This window comes from Salvelinus sp. IW2-2015, linkage group LG18 (assembly GCF_002910315.2).
Source record: "Salvelinus sp. IW2-2015 linkage group LG18, ASM291031v2, whole genome shotgun sequence".
NCBI lineage: Eukaryota > Metazoa > Chordata > Actinopteri > Salmoniformes > Salmonidae > Salvelinus > Salvelinus sp. IW2-2015.
In genome coordinates, this window is record NC_036858.1 from 26,791,575 (window position 1) to 26,815,070 (window position 23,496).

Sequence of the window (23,496 nt, forward strand, 5' to 3'; positions counted from 1 at the left end):
TTTGGCATCCTCAACATTACAGTATATTTGGCCTCTTTACCTCAACACAAGACTAACTGCTATCTATTGTAATTATAACTTTTGCACATGTTGCCCAGGGCCATATTTTGGGGGTGTTCACCAGATATTGGTTAAACTTATTGTTGGACGTAAGACTAATCTTGTGCTGTTTACTCCATTTATAACAGTGTGCTGTGTATGTACTGTAACTACCAGTGAACAGTGTAATGACCACTTTAGACAGAGAAAGAGTGTTGGTTGTTTTGCTTGATCCTACCCGGTTTTTCACCATCATCTTCTCCAGTTCTTTACTGATGTCTGCGAATATGGGCCTTTTGTCTGACTCCTGTTTCCAGCATCGAAGCATCAGATTATACCTGCAGAAACACATTCATACACCACCTTATGGTCAGAAGTAAAACAAAAAAGGGGTGGTTTACCTACAATTTAGAATATATAATTATAATAAACTAATGGGATGGTTTACCGACAATTTACAATTGATCATTATAATAAACGAATGGGATGGCTCGCCTACAATTTACAATAGATCCCTACAACATCAGAATGAATAGGGGTGGATTTTCTGCTGGTAGGTCAAGTCATGGATATCATTACCATCAGCGTGTAATAGAGTAACAGTGAGTTTTACTGTGGGTACAATGAAGCTGGGGTAAAGTAAAGTGGCAATCGTACATTTCTTCAGTGCAGTTCTCTGGTTTCTCCATCCTGTAGCCAGTCTTGAGGAGGTTAAAGAGGCGTTCAGGGGCGATGCCTGGGTAGGGGTTTCCGCCCAGTGTCACAATCTCCCACAACAGCACACCAAAGGACCAGCTGGCAGGAGACAGAAAAGAACACCACATTAATAGCACCATCTAATGCATAGATGAAATTGTGATTCTGATGTTTGCTGTATGGTTTATCCAAGTGAAATTGAGTAGGTAGGTTTTTGATCATGCAAACATTGTTGGTTATGGATAGGGATATACTGTATGTATGACAGATGTTTTAAGTTGATTGTGAAAGGTACTCACACGTCACTTTGTGTTGTGTAAATGTGATCAAACAAGGACTCTATTGCCATCCATTTCACTGGGATTCGGCCCTGAAAAGAGGAGACAAAAAAGAAGAGAATAGAAATTGTGATGTCAGTTCTGTTAAAGAAATGTATGGCCACACTTTATCTGGATAGTCTGGATTATCCATCTGTAGATGTTCATACTATCAACAAACTATAGGTTGATATGCAACTGCTTTCTAAGGGTTCAGGTTAGGTTTAGAATAAGGGTTAGTGTAAGGGTTAAGTTTAGGGTTAGGATAAGGGTTAAGGTTAAGGTAAGGGTTGGAGATAGGGCTAGTAGATAGTTAGTTGAAATGTCACTGATAGTCTGTAGAGCAGGGGTTCCCAAATTATTTTGGTCCTTGACCCCATTTTGATATCCAAAAATGGTTGCGACCCCATCATGTAAAACAAAGTGATCAACAGACAATGTTTAACAGAAACCGCTCAGTTTATTACAGCCACATCTAGTGGCTACCGGATGTTACTGACGTAACCCCGGTTCTATGAACCAACTGCGATTTTTAAAAATGAATTAAAAAATATATATTTTCACATTTGAAAATGTGTTTCTCTCGCGACCCCATTTTCAAATTTTGCGACCCCTAGTTTGGGAAACACTGCTGTTGAGCATCTACAGATCGACTATCCAAATAAAGTGTTACCAAAATTCTAATAATTGAGACAATTTCGAAAACAATATAATTGAGAGAATTTTTTAAATTTTTTATAATTGTGTATTTGACGTTTGGGATCCCTACCTTGCTCCTCTTCACATAAGAGTCTTCCTCATACACGTCCCGGGACAAACCAAAGTCTGAAATCTTCATCTTACGCCCCTCTGCAACTAGGACATTTCTTGCAGCGAGGTCCCTGTGAACAAGCTATTGGAAGACATTAGTCAATACAAGCTTCTTACAGCCACTCAAGCTCAGCTCCTTTCTTTACAAAACACTGAGTCACATTGAACTTGAGCTAAGTTTAGCATGGAATTCTAACTTCCAGTTCAGTCACATTTTAAATGAGTCATGCATTGATGTCAATTGGAGACTAATTGAACATTTGACTTAAGTGGAAGTGAGGATATGCCCAAATAGCGAATATTTTGAGGTAATTGCTATACAAGCACCTTCATTTCAGCCAGGTACTGCATACCCCTGGAGATCTGCCAGGCGAAGGAGATCAGGTCGCCCATGGTGAGTGCCCTCTCATCTGGGTTCTCCAGGTAGCTCGAGTTGCGGTTGGCATCGTTGCCCGACATGTAGCTGGGTCCTACTTTTCGGCTCTCACGCAGGAAGTTGCGCAGTGACCCAAATTTGGCATATTCTACAATCAGGTACATTGGACCTAGATGGAGAGACACACCACTTTAGAACACACACTTGGGCCTACAGTGTCTGGCTTTTTTGAATGAAAGATGCATCAGAAATATACCAGGTATAACACCGGAAAGTTAAGCATTGCAAGGACATCATGTTTTCATTAATAACTGGGTCCACAATTTATTGTACAACAACTTCATGATGACTTTGAGTATAATTTCATCAGACTGGGCCTCCGAGGCATTGCTACCATAAAGGACGTGATCTGAAGGCAATATTCCCATGTCACACACATCTCCATTGGTGAAGGTACAGTTACTCAGCAACATTGATACCCTCCTATTGTGGGTTAGGGTTAGTAGATAGTTAGTTGAAATGTTACTGATATTCTGTAGATAGTCTGTAGAGCAGGGGTTCCCAAACTTTTTTAGTCTGTGACCCCAGAGTGGCTCAGAGTGGATGGGTAAAACGCCTTACCATCCTGGCTGCAAGCTCCGAACATCTTGATGACGTGTGGATGGTTGACTTGCTTCAGTAAGGTGAATTCGGACAGGAGGTCACGCAGTTCACTATGTGATGCATGGTCTGTTGCAAAATAAAAGAGTGAATTATGAAATACTTTCATAAACTACTTCACCTTATATCGATCATGGTCTGGCCAAAAGTCACATCATAAAAATGGCTCTTCTACTGTATATTCAGTATACACACACCTAGGGACTGACTCACTGCATGACAATAATTGTTCCTATTGTTTGCTCTAGTCTTACCTTTAAGCATTTTCACAGCCACTGTGGTGTAGCCAGCCTTTCCTTTCAGCCGGAATGCAGTCGCCTTGACAACCTTCCCAAATTCCCCTTCCCCTAAGGTTTTACCAAGCACCAGGTTTTTGCGTGGAAATTCCCATTTGGGATCCTCCTGTTAAAGCAATTAAGCAACACTTTAAAAAACATAAAGTTGCTGGGAATTTGGGGAAAGTTTCAGGAATTTGGCAAACGTCGTATTAGCTAAGGCCTTACAGGTATTTTGAAGGTGTCAATGGCCACTTGGTTCTCCATAGAGTCCAACGAGCCACGGCGCACATTGTTAGCAGAGTAGCTGATGGGGTAGGACTGTGCGGGCCGCCGGAAGGTCATTTCAGCCGAGGCGATGGGGGGCTTGGGGGAGTTCTTGTGGTAGCGATGGATGAAGTAGGATGACAGGAGGATGGAGACGATGAAGGAGAGCAGCACGGCGGTGGCAATGATGGTTTTGCAGACGTCGTCACACATGGCCTCTGGATCAGACAGGGTAGAAGGGGTCGGGTCAAAAAGAGACAACATGTAAACCATCCTTAGACAACAAAGGGCAAACTGTAATTTCACCTTTGATTGACATATCATATCTTTAAATATCTCTTGGAATGCTGTTTCATTACCTACCTATATGGGGGGTATTATGGGTCAATACATGGAAACAACTCACCCTCTATATCATCCTTCTCACAGAAGCATTTTTCAGAGTAGCAGTAGCAGGTTCCATAGCCAGCTCTAATGCCAGACATGATGCCCTTCTCATGACCTCCGATAATGGGTTCAACTGAGAGACAAACACATGCAAATTTCTTGAATTCAACAATACAAAAGTTTGACAATGAAAAAATGAAAAAACACTTGAAATACTGTCAGAAAAATTAGGAAAGTATTGAAACACACGTTTTCAATAAAGTAGACAAATATAAATGGCTGCAAATGATTGAGACATTTCATACTTGTGCAATCCTGAGGACATATTGACGCGTCTTTGCTTTCGACTGCATCACAAAAGCCATCAGGGCATGTGCGGAGGTCAGGGGAGCAGGTGGAATAGCTTTCTGATATTCCTGAAAGATAGAGGACAAATATTATAGTCAGTTAAAATAAAAAATAGTTAATTGATAGAAGAAACCAACATTATATGGATAGCATAATTTCCTGTGCCCATCAAATACCCCTAATTATGTACAGTGTGGATACCTTTTTCAGAGCCCTGTCTCCATTGGCACCTCCCTGTGGTAGCCCCTAGGCCTCTGATGTTCTCACAGTCCCCACGCTGTCTCCCCTCTGCACAGGAGAGGAACCAATGGTTCTCTATATCCTGTTTGTCAACTACACAACATAAACACAAAGTTCATGAAGACAACACATATGTTCACTGTATCCTTCACTATGACGCAATTGTCAAGCAAGGTCATACCAGTCTCAGACTTGAAAAAAGCTATGGATAAGGCTAACATAATTTGACATGTCTTTACTACACTGCTACTTTTTCATAATTCTAGAGAAGTACACAACAAAAGGTCTCATATTATGAGGAATGAGCCTTGAAAAAGGGGCAACACTACGACATCCATATCAGGTCAGACAGAACTGACGACTTCCAAATATGGATGCCATATTACTCATTCATTGGTAATCTCTGTGGGAAAATCAGCACCCGTCTTGAGTATTGCTGGGAAAGTACTTACTATCTCAGGAGTGTACTTACTATTGCTATCGAGCACAATGAGGATCTGAGTGCTAGCCTGCAGCTGATTCTGCTGCTCTTGAGCAATGACCACGTACTGCAGGTCCTGGCACTCTGGCCTGCGGAGAACCTCTGTGTCGTTCACATACAGCACCCCCGCCATGTCCTTGAGGCTCTGTGCGATGCTAATCGCCGTGAAGCATGGCTGTATGTCGCCGGACACATTTTTGTCTGTCTTGTCTGTTACCGCTAGCCGGTATATGACATTGATGCCCCGGAACTTCAGGCAGTTGTCCACACAGATTCTACCAACCTAAAATGAGAAGGAACATTGATCATACGGGGGGGGGGGGGGGGTTCATGCTGAGCTAAAAACAGTTGTCTTCATCATAAGCATTTTATTAGCAGTATCCCTGTTCTCATGCAAAGAGGGCTGCATGTGAACAATAGGTACCTGGGCGTAGACGTTAGCTCTACGTGTTGTGGTGAAGAGATATGTCACATTGGTGAAGCGGATGGGGACAGGTAAGATGGTGATATTGTAGTGCAGCATCACAGTTCCCTCTGGACCGGGGTATGTGGTGTCATTGACCAGGTAATCCAGCTGGAGGGTCCTATTCTCGGTTACAGACAAATGCTTCTTTAGTGCAAGCCCTAGATACCGCACAAAGGGGGGGGGGGGGGGGGGGGGGGGGGGAGTGGTTGTTTATTTAATGAATCGATCAAAACATTTTGTGAAAGTTTGTCACATTAAGGGCTAGTTTCCTGGACACTTATTAAACATTGTCGTAGACTGATAACCAACCAGGCTTAATCTGTGTCCGGAAAACCAGCCCTAAGAGTGATTGTGTAACTGGACAACTCACAGAACTCATGAACAGTGCCTCGGACGTTGCCAAAAATGGCCTTCTCTTCTTTGAAAGAGTGTTCTATGGTGAACATTTCATTTATCCATGAGTCATTGGTCATCATATATCCGACAAATCTGTTCTGACTCTGGTTTACGGGATAACTGGGTGTTGTGTCTCTATCATAGACAAACAAATTGCCAAAATAACTTCCCTGAAAAACAACAACAGTGGTATCAATTATACATGTTATAGTAATGTATTGATATACAGTATGGTAGTAAAGTAAAGCAAAGTAAAGTTAAATAAAGTCACCTCCATGCGATCAAACTCAAGCACCACATCCTCTGTGTCTGTTTCATTGACATAAGGCGCATTGTCGTCTTCGTCGTAGACGTTGATATGTAGTGTAACAAAAAACTTGTCTATCATTGTGTCAGTCTGCACTGTGCAGACCAGCACGGGACTGTACGTCTCTCTCTCCTCGCGGTCCAAAGGAGCGGTCACTATCAACTCAGTGGTGCTGTCATTTATAGCAAATGGGGCTGGAACATCTAGAGCCAAAAGGAACACAAAGAGAGGATGTAAACAACATACCATGTTAATCTCATGTTGCCAGACTTTGTAGTTTCATATTCACTGAGCTACTGGAGCAGCAATGAAAAAGATAATTGAAGATAGAAACATTTCTGCAAGAGTAAGAACATGGGGTAACCTCACCATACAAGGTTAGTAGGGACCTGCCAAGAGTCTGATGTTTCTCATAATATCAAGCACAGACACAGTGTGGGTGGATGGAGTGTAGCATGACTAACCTGATTCCACACTGTAGGAGATGGTGTAGTTGGGGCAGACATTTAACCTGGTGAGCTGTCTGAGCTGGCGGATGGCCCCGGGGAACCTGTTCTCCTTAATGTGGGAGTTCAGGTCCTTGTCAGGGAAGCACAGATTCTCCAGCTCTGGTCTGGTCTGGCCACACGGTGGCACTGTGTCATTGATGAAGGTCAGTCTGACCCGTACGGTAGGGAGGCCATGGAGGAAACTCTTCACGGGTCTGGTCGCCGCCTTGACAGTCAGCGGCAGTATCCAAAACTTATCTGATCAGCAAGAGAACCAAAGCAGAAACAAAGGCCCCCATTTTAATCTCCCACAGTGCATTTTGTTCTTGATGACTGTGCATTTTCTGGGCTATTATGCAATTACATTACTGTCCTGATTCTGAAAGCAGATCCCTGAACATGACGTATTACTGTGAACATTATTGGTATGCACAAAGCGTGCAAGCTGAGCAACTTAAATAATTTCCCCACACACATTTTATAATATTAAATATACCTGTATATTGGAAACATATTGGAGTGTTGTGTTCAATGGACAATTGAAAATTGGTATATGCAAAGTAAATGGACTGCACAGTCAACTTCATAAAATATCCCATAAACAATGGGGAAAGAATACATATGCGCAACCTTCTGTCTCTATTTAACTCACATCGAGAGTCAAAGTCACTCCACTCCAGGGTCTTATTCATGGAGAGTATCCCTGTGGTCTCATCCAGGTGGAACCACGGGGCATAGGTTGGAGGCTTCAGGGTGCTCCACCACAGGTAGAAGTGGGGTTGTTGAGAGTCGCTCTCCACCATGGCGTGAACCTGGAGCACGGGTGTGCCTGCATACTGCCCAACGTACACAGTCTCCTTGTATAGATTCTGGGGGAAGTAGAGCCCAACTGACCCTGCGAAAAGAAAGAAATACCATGTGTTAGGAATAGAGGTAGCTCGAGCTTAGGCGCACAGGCAGACAGTACACTTCCACATCTCATCTCTAGAGGGCAGCAGCAACTGGGGCAGATGCTGAGAGTGCATGTAATGCTCGATGAGGTCTTCCTGCGTTTGTTTGAATATCTTTTTGTTTTGGCATGACCCTTTTGTTCATTTTGGTAAATATCATTGTTTTTGTCACGAACATTTATACATTTATAAACTGGTGTATCGATTGCAGAGAAAACAAATAAGCAGTGTTGGCAAAAACAGACAGGGATATTTTTCAAAATTGTTTTTATCTTGTTTAGGCGGTAGATCAGCTTTAATATTGCAGATAGATTGTGGTTTCTATTAATGTAATTGTCAGGATCATTTCCAATCCCCCAAATATTTTGGGGGTAAATATACAGTACGAGTCAAAAGTTTGGACACACCTACTCATTCAAGGGTTTTTCCTAATGTTTTACTATTTTCTACATTGAAGAATAATAGTGAAGACATCAAAACTATGAAATAACACATATGGAATCATGTACTAACCAAAAAAGTGTTAAACAAATATATTTGAGATTTGAGATTCTTGAAAGTAACCACCTTGTTGATAGCTTTGCACACTCTTGGCATTCTCTCAACCAGCTTCACGAGGAATTATTTTCCAACAGTCTTGAAGGAGTTCCCACATATACTGAGCACTTGTTGGCTGTTTTTCCTTCACTCTGAGGTCCAACTCATCCAAAACCATCTCAATTGGGTTGAGGTCGGGTGATTGTGGAGGCCAGGTCATTTGATGCAGCACCCCATCACTCTCCTTCTTGGTCAAATAGCCCTTACACAGCCTGGGGATGTGTTTTGGGTCATTGTCCTGTTGAAAAATGTATTATAGTCCCACTAAGCACAAACCAGATAGGATGGGGTATCGCTGCAGAATGCTGTGGTATCCATGCTGGTTAAGTGTGCTTAAAATTCTAAATAAATCACAGACAGTGTCACCAGCTGTCACGACCCCCACACCATCACACCTCCTCCTCCATGCTTCACGGTGGGAACCACACATGCGGAGATCATCCATTCACCTACTCTGCGTCTCACAAAGACACAGAGGTTGGAACCAAAATTCTCAAATGTAATGTCCATTGGTCGTGTTTCTTGGCCCAAGCAAGTCTCTTATTTATATTGGTATCCTTTAGTAGTGGTTTCTTTGCAGCAATTCGACCATAAAGGCCTGATTTACACAGTCTCCTCTGAACAGTTGATGTTGAGATGTGTCTATTACTTGATCTCTGTGAAGCATTTATTTGGACTGCAATCTGAGGCTGGTAACTCTCTAATGAACTTATCCTCTGCAGCAGAAGTAATTCTGGGTCTTCCTTTCCTGTGGCGGTCCTCATGAGAGCCAGTTTCATCATAGCACTTGATGGTTTTTGCGATTGCACTTGAAGAAACTTTAGACATATATGCTCCTTCGAAGCTTTCATCCGACCATCAAGCTGCGCTAGATAGAAAACTGGCTTTTGACTGGAACGCCACAGACACAATACATAGAACGTCGTGGATAACAGTGAGACTGAATGTTCTGTCATTCTCTTTGCTTATTTGAGCTGTTCTTGGCTAAACCATTAAGCAGGAAAGAAATTCCACAAATTAACTTTTAACAAGGCACACATGTTCATTGAAATGCATTCCAGGTGACTACCTCATGAAGCTGGTTGATAGAATGCCAACTGTGTGCCAAACTGTCATCAAGGCACTGGATGGCTAATTTGCAGAATCGAAAATATAATGTTTATACTTAATACTTTTTTGGTTCCTACATGAGGGTCTCTACTGTTGATTTTTTGCTTATTCAGCCTGAAACGTTCACTTATGATTGGCGATTGGCACACCTGTTAATGAATGTATGTCCAGTGACTACCTCATGAAACTGTTGAAGAATGCCAAGAGAATCTCAAATATAAAAAATATATTTTAGATTTGTTTAACATTTGTTTTAGTTACTACATGATTCCTTTTCTGTTATTTCATAGTTTTGATATCTTCGCTGTTTTTTCTTCAAGGTAGAAAATAGTAAAAATAAAGAAAAACCCTTGAATTAGTAGGCGTGTCCAAACTTTTGACTGGTACTGTACATACAGTGGGGAGAACAAGTATTTTGATACACTGCCGAGTTTGCAGGTTGTCCTACTTACAAAGCATGTAGAGGTCTGTAATTTTTATCATAGGTATACTCAACTTGAGAGACGGAATCTAAAACAAAAATCCAGAAAATCACATTGTATGATTTTTAAGTAATTATTTTGCATTTTAATGCATGACATAAGTATTTGATCACCTACCAACCAGTAAGAATTCCGGCTCTCACAGACCTGTTAGTTTTTCTTTAAGAAGCCTCCTGTTCCCACTCATTACCTGTTATTAACTGCACCTGTTTGAACTCGTTACTGTATAAAAGACACCTGCCACACACTCAATCAAACAGACTCCAACCTCTCCACAATGGCAAGACCAGGGAGCTGTGTAAGGACATCAGGGATAAAATTGTAGACCTGCACAAGGCTGGGGATGGGCTACAGGAGAATAGGCAAGCAGCTTGTGAGAAGGCAACAACTGTTGGCGCCAATTATTAGAAAATGGAAGAAGTTCAAGATGACGGTCAATCACTGTCGGTCTGGGGTCCATGCAAGATCTCACCTCGTGGGGCATCAATGATTCATGAGAGGTGAGGGATCAGCCCAGAACTACACGGCAGGAACCTGGTCAATGGGTAAAAAAAAAAACCTGAAGAAAGAAAAGCTTGGGACCAGCAGTCTCAAAGAAAACATTAGTAACACACTACGCCTCATGGATTAAAATCCTGCAGCGCACGCAAGGTCCCCCGTCTCAAGCCAGCGCATGTCCAGGCCGCTCTGAATTTTGCCAATGACCGATCTGGATGATCCAGAGGAGGAAATGGGAGAAGTCATGTGGTCTGATGAGACAAAATTAGAGGCTTTTGATCTAAACTCCACTCGCCGTGTTTGGAGGAATTAGAAGATGAGGTACAAACCTCAAGAAACACCACCCCAACCGTGAAGCATGAGGTGGAAACATCATTCTTTGGGGATGCTTTTCTGCAAAGGGGACAGGACGACTACACCGTATTGAGGGGAGGATGGATGGGGCCATGTATCGTGAGATCTTGGCCAACAACCTCCTTCCCTCAGTAAGGCATTGACGATGGGTCGTGTGCTTGGTTTCCAGCATTACAACGACCCGAAACACACAGCCAGAGCAACTAGAGTGGCTCCGTAAGAAGCATCTCAAGTCCTGAGTGGCCAGCCAGTCTCCAGACCTGAACCCAATAGAAAATCTTTGGAGGGAGCTGAAAGTCCGTATTGCCAGCAACAGCCTGAAACTGAAGGATCTGGAGAAGGTCTGTATGGAGGAGTGGGCCAAAATCCCTGCTGCAGTGTGTTGCAAACCTGGTCAAGAACTACAGGAAACATATGATCTCTGTAATTGCAACCAAAGGTTTCTGTACCAAATATTAAGTTCTGCTTTTCTGATGTATCAAATACTTATGTCATGCAATAAAATGCAAATTAATTACTTAAAAATCATACAATGTGATTCTCTGGATTTTTGTCTCTCACAGTTGAAGTGTACCTATGATAAAAATTACAGACCTCTACATGCTTTGTAAGTAGGAAAACCTGCAAAATCGGCAATGTATCAAATACTTGTTCTCCCCACTGTATATATATTATTTTAAACAACTGGACAACAACACTTAGGCTTCTACTTCCAGTTTATACATACTACATACATTTTACGGACACAGTATATTTTACATTAGTTATGTTTTGTTTGTTTTTAGTCCCATCCTTCAGCTACCCTTAACCCATCTCATCTATCTCTGACGACCATCCAGTTTTGATGGTCTTTTTTATTCTCATAGTTTCTACAGATTGTAAATGAAAGATACATTTTCTTTCTAAGAGTATTATTGACTAAGACTTTTCAAATCACCCAGCAGTGCTATTTGCAGAGTTAGCTCCAGGTAAATGTTGCAATTCTTCAGCAATTCCTGAACCTGCAATCAAAAACATGCTACATATGGACCGTACCAAAACAAATTATCTAATGATTCTGTCTCTTCGCAGCAAAATCTGCAGAGCTGGGATGGTTGTATCCCCCATATATGTAACATTCTACTGGTTGCAAGAATTTTGTATAATAATTTACATAGAAAAATTATATGTTTTGAATCCGGTGTCGTTTCGTGTAAACCATGTGCCATGGAATCGGTACATTGAAAATCTCTTCCCAACTATTTTGCAATCTGTATTGCACGACAGACAATTTTTTTGTCCTTAAATTAAACTGGTATACTTTCTTATTTATCATGATTTTCTTTGACCTATTCCGGTCTTTAATGCAGGGCCAACAGACAAGTTCCTTACTTTCTCTCACTTCCACTTGCCTCTTCCATTTTTGCGGTTATGCTGCAATTAGTTGGTTGTAATTTTGGATAGAGCATACATTTGCATGTATTTTTGTAAACTGCATGTGTGACATAATTCCACCAGTCCTATTTATGATATGATTTACAAAGATTATACCGTTTTTATATATTTCTTCTCCAACAATAATGTTTTTTTTATTACCAATTAGTATATTTATATTTTAAAATGATCTAGATCCTCTACGAGGCTGTGGAGGGATCCAAGTTGTGGATTTAAAAGAAAGCATGTATCATCAGCATACAATAACACCTTTGTTTTTAAGCCCTGGATTTCTATCCCCTTGATTTTATTGTTGGATCTGATTTTAATAGCTAGCATTTCGATGGCCATAATAAATAGGTATGCCGATAGTGGACAACCTTGTTTTACTCCTCTTGACAGTTTAATACTTTGTGAGAAATGATTTACTATTTTACACCTAGGGTTATTTTACCTAACTTTAACCGATTGTATAAGAGATTCTCTATTAATATATAAATTGCAGTCGTACTTTATCAAAAGGATTTTCAAAGTCAACTGTGAATACCAGGCCTGGTTTCCCAGATTTTTCAGTGTTCTAGGGATATTCTTTGTCAGTGGCAGCCAAGACCTGTAACTTAACAGTTTTTGTACAATCCAAGAGCCAATAGATATATTTATCAGGACAGTGTTTCGCTTTGGTTGGGTTGAAGTATAAATACCGTGACCCCTGATGTCATATGCTCAATGTAATAGGCTATTTCTCACTTTCCTGATACTAACATACCATGATAAACATATTCTGAATGTAGCCTTTAAACCTACCATGTCAGTGAATTTTGCAATGCTGTGACATTTTCTTTAACTGCCTAATTTGAGGGTGTGCCTGCACATAAAGCATTATCAACTATCAGACATCTCCTCCCTGATAGGCCTATTAAATTATGCCACTATACATGTCAAATGAAAATAACATCCATGTATTTAAGCTACCTATACAATACATATATTTTATTGGCATATCTTTTATTCCTACGTCAATGGAAATTGAAAAGAGGGTCTCAAATGTCACCCACGCAGCTTGTCTAATGAATTTCTCACATGGTCAATAAGGATGTGGTTTCCGTTTCTCCTTGGTTTCACCTTGGGAAGGTTAATTACAGGGACTAACATGATACTGTGAAGACATTAGTCATAAATCATTACCTGCCAGCCGAGAGAGGGGGTTGGGGCCAATGTTGGCTAATCTATAAAGCGCAATAGCAGGCTATGCATATTTTACAGAAAAATGGAGATGTGAGTGTTCGGCCTGTAATTATATCCCCCTGTTGTGTTCCTGTCCCACGTTGGTGGGGGTGGCCATTTAGGGAACGCACTAATGTCATTAGCAGACAGCGAAACTAGATTTTTCTATTTCTGTTGGTGCAGTTGAGGCCTTGGTTCTGGTTTCAGACATTAATTTAATTTCACTGTGTTTGGATGACAGGAGGTCAGATTGATAGATAAAATGTTGCCAGTCTTCCTGAAGGATGGAGATACAGTCAGCCAAGCTACAACCATCTTTATTAAAAGTCTTGCTGAAACAAAAACAAACAGCAGTGCTAGTGGTCCACTTGTCTGAAAAATCTTGGCCAAATTCTGCCCAAAAGCATTTTCATATTGCATTTTAATATTGGCCTGGATATCCCTTCATACAATTCTGCTATAGGGCTAGATTTCACTCCACATCTCAAAGTTTAGTGGGGAACATTATCCAACACAAAGATCATTTCAAATAAAAGCCATCCATAACATTTGATGTGCTTGAAAAAGGTAGAACCCACAATATTTGGACATGAATTTGGACATGAATTCGGTCATGGATTAAGAAAGTGAAGAGGTTCCAGTTTTTGCAAAGCAACATAATCATAAAGTATATTCTTCAAATATCAAGTAGTGAGAAAACAAGTACCACTGATCATATCATTCAGGTGGACAGCATAGTAAGACATGTGACATGTCATCCTGCAGCATCCAGCATCCAAATCCAAGCAGCATCCAATAACCATCAGAGGGAGACATTTCCCTTTTTCAGATCCAACAACTAAATTAGTCACCCTGCCCTGAAATCCAAGGCAATAAGGAACATGATAACTGTGTAGATAACACTGCAAAACAAAGTGCTCGAACATCCTCTTAAAAAGTTCTGATCCTAAATGCTTGAGCGATGTTTACACAAAGGAACAACATCATCGTGAAACCAGAATTCAGTAGTGAGGGCTGACTGTGGCTCGAGGCTGGCCATGGTGGGTGAACCATATGCTGGCTACTCAATTGGTTTATATCAGTCAAAATTCGATTTATTTCCAGGATGGAAGCCAACAGAAAAGTAAGCAGTTTATATCAAAGCTAATTAATTGAATGCATCAAGCACACTTCGGAGCAAATAGGTTTCTTTGTTCAGTGATACCATGACAGTTTTCTACTGGAGTGACTCGGGACCCCTAAATGCTACACTGTGATGATCAAAAACCCAAAGAAATTCAATGTTAGCCACAGTCACTCCAGCAGATGTGCTCACTGCTTTGACCTCTCATAACCACGACAAGGATTAGGACTGCAAATGCAGTGATGCAATAGGGACATATTGATTCCAGCTCAAAGGCATAGCTAGGACTTATGACCAGAAGGTCTGACTTTTAGAAAACAACACTTTGCTCTCATAACCCTCAGAAACTGGTGGGTGCTATACATTTGTGTTGGATGGGGTGAGTTACCCCATGTAATGCACGGAACTAAACACCTTATAAAATACACCATAAATGTAAAGCATTATGCATTATCAATTAGAAATTCCTCAGAATTTTTTTTTTTTCTTCAATTCCATCCATTCCTTAAAGGTTTTTAAGAACACTACAATTGCACTATCATTATGGTAATCTTTTTCTTTATATTGACTTCATAACCATGACATGCTATGGGTATGAATGAATTGGTTCTCTTGTCTCCTCCTTTAATCGAAGCCTAGACAAAGACAATAATCCATTGCAGGACATAAACAAAAAACTGTAAACATGTCTGCATGCTCAGATCACCAGTGAAAGATAAGAAAGATGCTTAGGATTGGACCAGTCTGACATACAGACAGACTGAGGACGTCCAGGACAAAGACAGAAACTCAATTAGCTCACGACGCACATCACCGGAGAGATTTACCATCTATGAGCTCATTTGCTAAACTAGAGAAAGAGCCCCAGCCCCAACAGTACTCTGTTTACTAATCTGCCTGAGGAGTGAGGACAAAACTGAACAGGAGGCGAGCACAGGGAGGCTTGGGGGGGGGGGGGGGGGGGGCATCTATCTACCACCCAGAGCTCCACGTTGAAAATTCTCCACAAACTCTGTGCAGATGATGAGATCTGACCCTGGGGCTAGCCTCTGCAATAGACGCAGACCATGGTTCAAACAGTATTTTAAGCATTTTCTTGAGCCAGCTTGCAATTCCAGATTGGAGGGGTTTGCAGTTTTTAGACTATTCTATTGGTTCCATTGTGCCAGGCAAGCTCAATGAAGCACAGCTAAAGTATTTGAAAGATTTAAAATACTATTTGAATCCAGGTCTGAAGATATGTGGGTCTAGCAGGGTCTTGAGTCTGGGCAATACGTTCGTTGTATGACAGTGACAAGAGCAAAGCCCATGCCCTTTCTACCAAGGTCAACATTAATTCATAAATCTGTACCCGGGAAATTACCCATTGGAAAGTCAAGCATCTGGCAGCGGGCCAATCAATAGCAATACTAATCAAAATGCTCCGTGCTTTAACTAATGAGCTACAGAAAGCTTAACATTGCATGTGGAACAGATGTCCCACGAAGACAAAAAGACGGATCTCGGCACCAGTGTAACAGATGCGATCGTACCTCGTAACTATCTTATGTTGTGTTTTTAAAGAAAGGAATGCCTAGCCAGCGATCCCAGTTGATTGTTGTTTATACTGACGCCAGACACAAGAAAGCACATTAGAGTTGCAGGACAAGTGGCACAGCGGTCTAAGGCACTGCATCTTAGTGCTAGAAGCATCACTGCAGACCCTGATTCGCCTCCAGGCTGTATCACAACCAGCCATGATTGGGAGTACCGTAGGGCGGCGCACAATTGGCCCAGTGTTGTCCGGGTTAGAGTTTGGCCGGGGTAAATAAGAATTTGTTCTTAACTGACTTGCCTAGTTAAATAAAATAAAAACAGTACATTGATGGCTGTAGATTCGTGATTTGTCGTTTGCATAGAATTATCAGACTGAGCATTTTGTAATCAAACATAACACTGACAAAAATAGTACAAAATACAATGAATATACTGTATGTACCTGACGATTGACAGAAGGAAGCACATTAGATGTGCAGGACAACAGTATGTTGATGGCTGTAGATTTGTCATTAGTCTGTTAGCATGGAAATAACTAACCCAGTTAGGCAGTGGGCTCCTGAGTGGTGCAGCGGTCTAAGGCACTGCATCTCAGTTTAAGAGGTGTCACTACAGTACCTGGTTCAAATCCAGGCTGTATCACATCTGGCTGTGATTGGAAGTCCCATAGGGCAGGGCACAATTGGGCCCGCGTTGGCTGGGGTCGGCCGTTATTGCAAATAAGAATTTGCCTGGTTACATTTAAAAAAATCCTACTATGGAATCAACCACTGCTTACACAGTAGGAATATGGTGCGGTTTGGACAAAAGTTGGATTCAGATGTTTATTTGATAGTGAGAGACACATTTTACTTTATGTCCAGTAAGTAGTATTCCTAGAGATTAGACATATGACAGGAAACTATTTTGGGGTGTTATAGGGTTATTTTCCGTCGCCACCCACCAGAACGATGCACAACTCAGGGTGTCCAACCAATACACAGACTCCCGAATCGATGTTGTGTCCCAAAGCTAACAGGTACCATACACATAGCCTACTATATATATATATATATATATATATATATATATATCAAATATACATACTGAACTCATACACATTGTAAATATGAAAATAGAAAATAGTATTTCAGAACGTGACCTACCGCTTGCATAGAAATATCAGACTGGCAGAAATTGACGTTCGCGATCTCCCCCTATCTGCAAGCATTACCAATGGCATAACATATGTAAATTCAACCAACCAATAGGAATACATAAGCATTGAATACATTTAGTGGCAAATGGAAACATAACCAACCCTGTTACACGTGTACACAGTCATTTCCAACCACAAAAAATAGGGCTCTTTGCCTCATACTATATACAATATACAATATACTGTATATTTTTGTCCAAACCAAAACTACAACTGTGGAATCTGAAAGTCTGTTATAATAGAGTCATATGGATCATAATCATCATGCACACAAATGTGTATAACCCATCATTCCATGCAGAGTAAGCATGGAAATCAACAATGATAGAATATAAATCAAATTCAAAGTTCAAATGAATTTGTCACAAAGACTCCGAAAGCTGTCGTGATCACTCTGTTTCCAAATATAAAACAGCAATGAGAATAATTACTAAGGACTATGCAAGACCCAATTAAGTAAAAGGCTGAAAATCATGCAATAACTTAATTGATTAATGTTATAATGGATTATAATGTTTTTGGTTTCCATTGTCAATATACAGAATTGTTTCATCATACTGTGGAGTCCAGCTTGTTGTGTTTTGATGTAACATCCATCAAAACAGTTTTAATTTCAGATGGAGTACAGTACTTCTTTTTGGGTCCCCAAAAATGTTTCAGTGTAATTCAAAAGTAATGAACAATGATAATATTTTACTTTATATAATTTGAGACAGCAATGCCACTGAACATTAAAAACCCCACTAATAAGCTAAATCTCACTATTAAGCAACATACTATTGATAAGGATAGGCCTACCTCAAACTGAGAAACAATTCAAGAACCATAACAATGTAAAATGATCATTTCATACACATGAGAACGAGCATTACACAGACACGGTGATGTTTTTGGTTCCATGAGTGTTTTGGGTTCAAGTTACTGCATATTGGATTGAATTTGAGACCGAATTTGTTTGGTCCATGGAGCTAATTAATAAATTTATATTCATCCATTACAAGCAGTATAACCACATCATAATGAGGCAGTGTGTCCAGTAAGCACAGATTCATGATTTCTGTAGACCGAATATGCAAAAATGCTATTGTGTTCTGGAACTGCTTTCTGTGGCCTCTCTCTGTGACGGCTTTGCAATTTAATAAGAAATTGAGTTAGTAAGGGGTAAGGGGATATTTTACTTGTTTAGCCAATTTCTTTGCTTGACGCACATAGATAAACTACATGCAGGTAGATTAACTTGTATCGTAATATAATAACCAATTATCCTCATAATGTAGCCCAATTAGCCTCAAAGACTACAAGAACCGAAATGCAATGTTCCATGTTCATAAGTCATCAATAAATCTAATATAACGTCTCCTTAGGGATTAGCTAGCCTCGCTGCAACTACAAATCCAGTTGAAGAATTCCTCTGGGAATGACTAGGACATTAGAAAGGTAAACAGAGGACACGTCATGCAGCAGAACATCTATTTTGATGTCTTCATCATCATCAGACCACTTACGTGAAATGTCCAGACACAGTATCACCACCGTGGCTGTTGAAAAGCCAGTTTTAAAAATATACTGTTATGCTATTATGTTGTTATTACATATAATAACCTTATGTTACAGTAACCTCTAGGTTTTTTCCGTCTGTGGAGTTTTTCCAGGCCAATGTGCCTCTGCTTCTGCTTGCTCTTTGGGGTCTAGGCCGGGTTACTGTATAAGCACTTTGTGACAACAGCTGATGTAAAATAGGGCTTTGTAAATTCATTTTATTGACTGAGTACGAAAAAAAGTATGAAAATGTATGCACTCACTACTGTAAGTCGCTCTGGATGAGAGTGTCTGCTGAATGACTAAAATAAAAAAATATGAATGTTTTATTGATTACCTGTATAGTAGCATCCGCATTGTCTGTGTTCAACATCATAAGCAATGACTGCTCTGCCTCCGTTTGGCATTTTCTCACAATTTACAACCTCTCAAGATTCATGCTTGCTTGGTCACAGCAACAGCAACTTCCTTATCGATGGGTCACTGATTTTGACAACCAGGCTATTAAATACCTGTTAATATGTAATATTAAGTGGTGTGTTGTATTTTAAAATAACAGTCATTTGAAATTCTATGGGGCAAATATATTGCTAAATATTTACATGTCAAAATATATGTCAATGTGTTCCATACTATTGTTAAGAAAATGCCTTACATACAGGCTTGCCTTGCATATTCAATCGAGTTGGCATGCTATCTATGTAATCTATGTAATCATAATGCCCCTGAACATAAAGAGAGGATCCATAATTTCATCAAACAAACACAAAATCTTATTAGTCCAAAGGGTCAAAATGCCACTGCCAAAGACGTCCCAATGCTGAGCCACTCCTACATCCATCTCTACCCTGGCTTGTCAAAGAGATAGTGAGAAAGAGGCTTAATACGAACCCAGCTTAGTCTTTGTAGTGTTCATTGTTGTAAATGATTGGTTAAACACAGCACGCATCACCGACCAGAGGAAAATAACTTGTCAAGACCCATGTGGGAAAAAAAGAGCACTAAATGCCCCGAGGACACAATTTCAATCAATGTCTTCTTGTCCTTCCACCAAAGCAAATTAGATTGTGCCCATGCATGGGTTGGAAATGTGACCCTTAACTCTCTGAAGGATCAGGGACAGTGCCAGAGCAGGGTAAGGTAGTTGTAGCATCCATGCAGCACAGTAGAGTACCTTAAACATACATAGACACTGGGCTTGGTCTCTCATAATGTAGATATATGGCAATAAACCAATTAAGTATAATCCAATGAGTACCTCTGTCTTCGAGAGAGAAGCACATTTATATCATGATGGTGTTTTTGGGTGACCAATTTTATGACTTTACCCATTACAAAAACAGTTTACCGTATAAAATATCAATACAGTAAATATGATGAGGATGATCACATCTTAAAGCTGGAGTCTATAGAAAGATAAGGCTGTGGTTCCGAAAGTAATAAAAAAAAATGTAAACAAGCACCATTCTCCATTCATCATTGAAAGTTGCCGGAGTAGCCTGTTCTCTGGGCAGCCGAACAAGTAGAGCAGAGACTGTGCTTAAAGTAGAAAATACCGCACATTTGCAGAAGCTTCAGATTTTTTGCTATCCGGGAAGAGACTTCCAGAGAATTCGGAACCACAGCCACCCCTTAAAAATGATGTATGCTTATTGACAATTCCTATAGTCAAACGCAAAATTTCAATAGAACATCAAATGTAGGTCATCTCTAAATTGTGTGTTGCCGCCATGTGCAAATATGATGAAATAACAGTGTTAACACTGAGATTGAGGACAGTGTATCAACTCCTATGACACATGCGACCTACTGCCTATGGGCAAAGTCGTTACTGACCCAAGAGTAGAGCACAGCTGAGCTTTCGTCTCAAACTCGTTTGTTGATGTGGCGAACTGACATTGAACGTTTTGTGTTTTTCTCCTAGTGTACGTACAGTAGTGTAGATTTTCACCAAAGAAAAATACACATAAACCAAGCTATGACTGGAATAAAAAGAAAGAAATGGGGTGACACTCCAGCAAATACCTTCATGTTTTTCCAATTATACTAAAAGAAAACAGCAAGAGTGAAACATTTAGAACATTTATGTCTGCATAAGGAACCCAAGACACAAGCTTAACTAAATCATATAATGTAATAAGGGCCTAAATCAAATAGTGTCATGTATCAAATTAGATTTATTGGTCTGGTCCTTCTCAAAAGTGGTGGATGCTGATGAAAATGCTGACGCTAATGCAAGGAGGAGGGTCTGGTTAAGCAGCTGCTAACAAAACTTCCTGTGGGAGGTGGAGGGAGCTGATCACTACCACTTGGGTTAGGGTTTCAAGGGTCAGAGGTCATCCCAGGGCGACAAATAGGGTAATACCTTCAGAACAGCAGATCCACAGATCGATGCTTTTCTACCTTAGTTGTCCATGCTGCTGTTGTGTTCATGTATTGCTTTCACATGTGCTCACATCCTGGACTTCCAGATGGTCAGACCACAGGCTGTGAGGATTGGCAACAAAACCTACTCCACACTGACTCTTAACACAGGGCCCCCCCAGGGGTATGTCCTCAGCGCTCTGCTGTACTCCCTGTTCACCCACGACAGCGTGGCTTTGCACTACACCAGCTCCATCATCAAGTTTGCAGACGTCACCACAGTTGTAGGCCTGATAACCAACAACAACGAGTCATCCTATAGGGGGGAAGTATGTGAACTGGCATTGTGGTGCCAGGGCAACAACCTCTCCCTCAACGTCAGCAAAACAAATGAGTTGATTGTTGACTTCAGGAAGCAGTCGAGGGAACATGCCTCGATCCACATCAATGGGACTTCAGTTGAGAGAGTCAGCAGTTTAAGTTCCTCGGGTCCACATCACCGAGGACTTGACATGGACCAACAACACCACCACTCTTTTCATGAGGGCGCAACAGTGTCTCTACTACCTAAGGCGGCTGAAGAAATCCTCTCCAAATACTACCGCTGCACCATCGAGAGCGTCCTGACGCAAGACCCTCCAGCGGGTGGTGAAGACGGCCCAGTACATCACTGGGACCGTGCTCCCACCCATCCAGGACATCTACTCAAAACGGTGCCTGAGGAAGGCCCGCAGCATCATCAAGGATCCCACACAACCCAGCCACGAGCTGTTGACTCCCTTACCGTCAGGCAGACGGTGTTGTCCTGTGTGGCTCAGTTGGTAGAGCATGGCACTTGCAATGCTAGGGTTGTGGGTTTGAGTCCCACGGGCAACTAGTACAAACAAAATATGAAAATGTATGCACTCACTACTGTAAGCCACTCTGTATAAGAGCATCTGTAAATGACTAAAATGTTATGAGGTCTGATACCAACAGTGACAGTTGTTAAGCAAAACTTATTTAGCCTTGCCATAACAAAGGGGCTGAATACTTATTGACTCAACTACTTATTGACTTTTAATTAATTTGTAGAAATGTTGAAGAACGTAATTCCACTTTGACATTAGGCCAGTGACATTAGGCCAGTGACAAACAAATATAAATGTGATCCATTTTAAATTCAGGCTGTAACATAACAATATGTGGCAAAAGTCAAAGGGTGTGAAAAGAGAGAGAGAGAGAGAGAGAGAGAGAGAGAGAGAGAGAGAGAGAGAGAGAAGAAGAAGAGGAGAGAGAGAGAGAGAGAGAGAGAGAGAGAGAGAGAGGAGAGAGAGAGAGAGAGAGAGAGAGAGAGAGAGAGAGAGAGAGAGAGAGAGAGAGAGAGAGAGAGAGAGAGAGAGAGAGAGAGAGAGAGAGAGAGAGAGAGAGAGAGAGAGAGAGAGAGGAGAGAGAGAGAGAGAGAGAGAGAGAGAGAGAGAGAGAGAGAGAGAGAGAGAGAGAGAGAGAGAGAGAGAGAGAGAGAGAGAGAGAGCAGAGAGAGAGAGAGAGAGAGAGAGAGAGAGAGAGAGAGAGAGAGAGAGAGAGAGAGAGAGAGAGAGAGAGATGAGAGAGGAGAGAGAGAGAGAGAGAAGAAAGGAGAAGAGATAGAGAGAGAGAGGTGTCTTTGGACATGTTTTGGCAGTGGTAACCTTTTCAATGAAAAGGGTCACCTAAGGTGTCGCACCTGAACCTAAAGCCTTGATCCTGCAACTCTTTGGTCATACAGGCTACCTTCAGTTCACAGAGAATTGTTGTCAAATTATCCTCCTGAGACACTTTACATAAGTGTTTGGGGTGAAAGTAAAACATAAAAAATACATATTGATCATTTATTGTAAGTGCAAAATTGTCCTCTGTAGTGGTCATTCGGACGTTAATAGGAAAACAATTACATTACAGTCAATGAGTACAGTAAGACATTTCTTGATAAGTTCTTATTTAATGTGAAAAAATTATTACACAGTCCTGACAACTCACTTAACTATTCCTGAGATATTCACTTACTAGAAACGATATGAATATCAAACTCACAAAAATGATAATTAACAATTACACACACTTCTTTTCAAATGACCCTAAAATTTTCATCAATTTAAATAAATTAATAATCATTTAAGATAAAGTTGTCAAGGTCACACCCCCACATGTGATATCATTGAAAAGCCCAGAATGTCCTCTCAAAGGGACAACAGGATTTAATACACTGGCTTGCATGGCCTCAGAGATATGGACCACTAGAGAGGACAAAAATTTATATCTGGGTCTCAGTGGGATATGGAAAGGGTTGGGGCAATTCTCCAGATCACTACACTTCCTGGCTTTCATTAAAGATGAAGCTCCAACATTCTCAATTTTGCTGATCTTGGTAACTTGAACTTGAAAACATCTGAAATTATATCTGGGTATATCATATTTCCCATAGTATAGGAGCTGTTTGTTCAGGAAATACAGTACATTTTTTAATTGAGAAGAATAACACATTTAATAGGCTTTCTGGTAGCTAAGTGTACACAAGAGAGAGAACACAGTAATGC

General features: G+C 40.8%; 1 protein-coding gene across 1 annotated transcript in view; it reads right to left on the reverse strand.

Moving 5' to 3' along the window:
* The window catches only part of LOC111978543 (proto-oncogene tyrosine-protein kinase receptor Ret-like), a 29,308-nt gene that overhangs the window by 2,552 nt on the left and 3,260 nt on the right, over window positions 1-23,496 (reverse strand). Inside the window, exons 2-18 of the mRNA XM_024008653.2 lie at window positions 7,206-7,448; window positions 6,530-6,811; window positions 6,030-6,268; window positions 5,733-5,928; window positions 5,321-5,520; window positions 4,888-5,179; window positions 4,377-4,508; window positions 4,133-4,243; window positions 3,847-3,960; window positions 3,402-3,658; window positions 3,153-3,300; window positions 2,860-2,967; window positions 2,190-2,407; window positions 1,822-1,944; window positions 1,035-1,105; window positions 697-834; window positions 278-377 (exon numbers count right to left, since the gene is read on the reverse strand). Coding sequence (XP_023864421.1) covers window positions 278-377; window positions 697-834; window positions 1,035-1,105; window positions 1,822-1,944; window positions 2,190-2,407; window positions 2,860-2,967; window positions 3,153-3,300; window positions 3,402-3,658; window positions 3,847-3,960; window positions 4,133-4,243; window positions 4,377-4,508; window positions 4,888-5,179; window positions 5,321-5,520; window positions 5,733-5,928; window positions 6,030-6,268; window positions 6,530-6,811; window positions 7,206-7,448 — 2,972 coding nt within the window. The remainder of the gene's footprint in view (window positions 1-277; window positions 378-696; window positions 835-1,034; window positions 1,106-1,821; window positions 1,945-2,189; window positions 2,408-2,859; window positions 2,968-3,152; window positions 3,301-3,401; window positions 3,659-3,846; window positions 3,961-4,132; window positions 4,244-4,376; window positions 4,509-4,887; window positions 5,180-5,320; window positions 5,521-5,732; window positions 5,929-6,029; window positions 6,269-6,529; window positions 6,812-7,205; window positions 7,449-23,496) is intronic.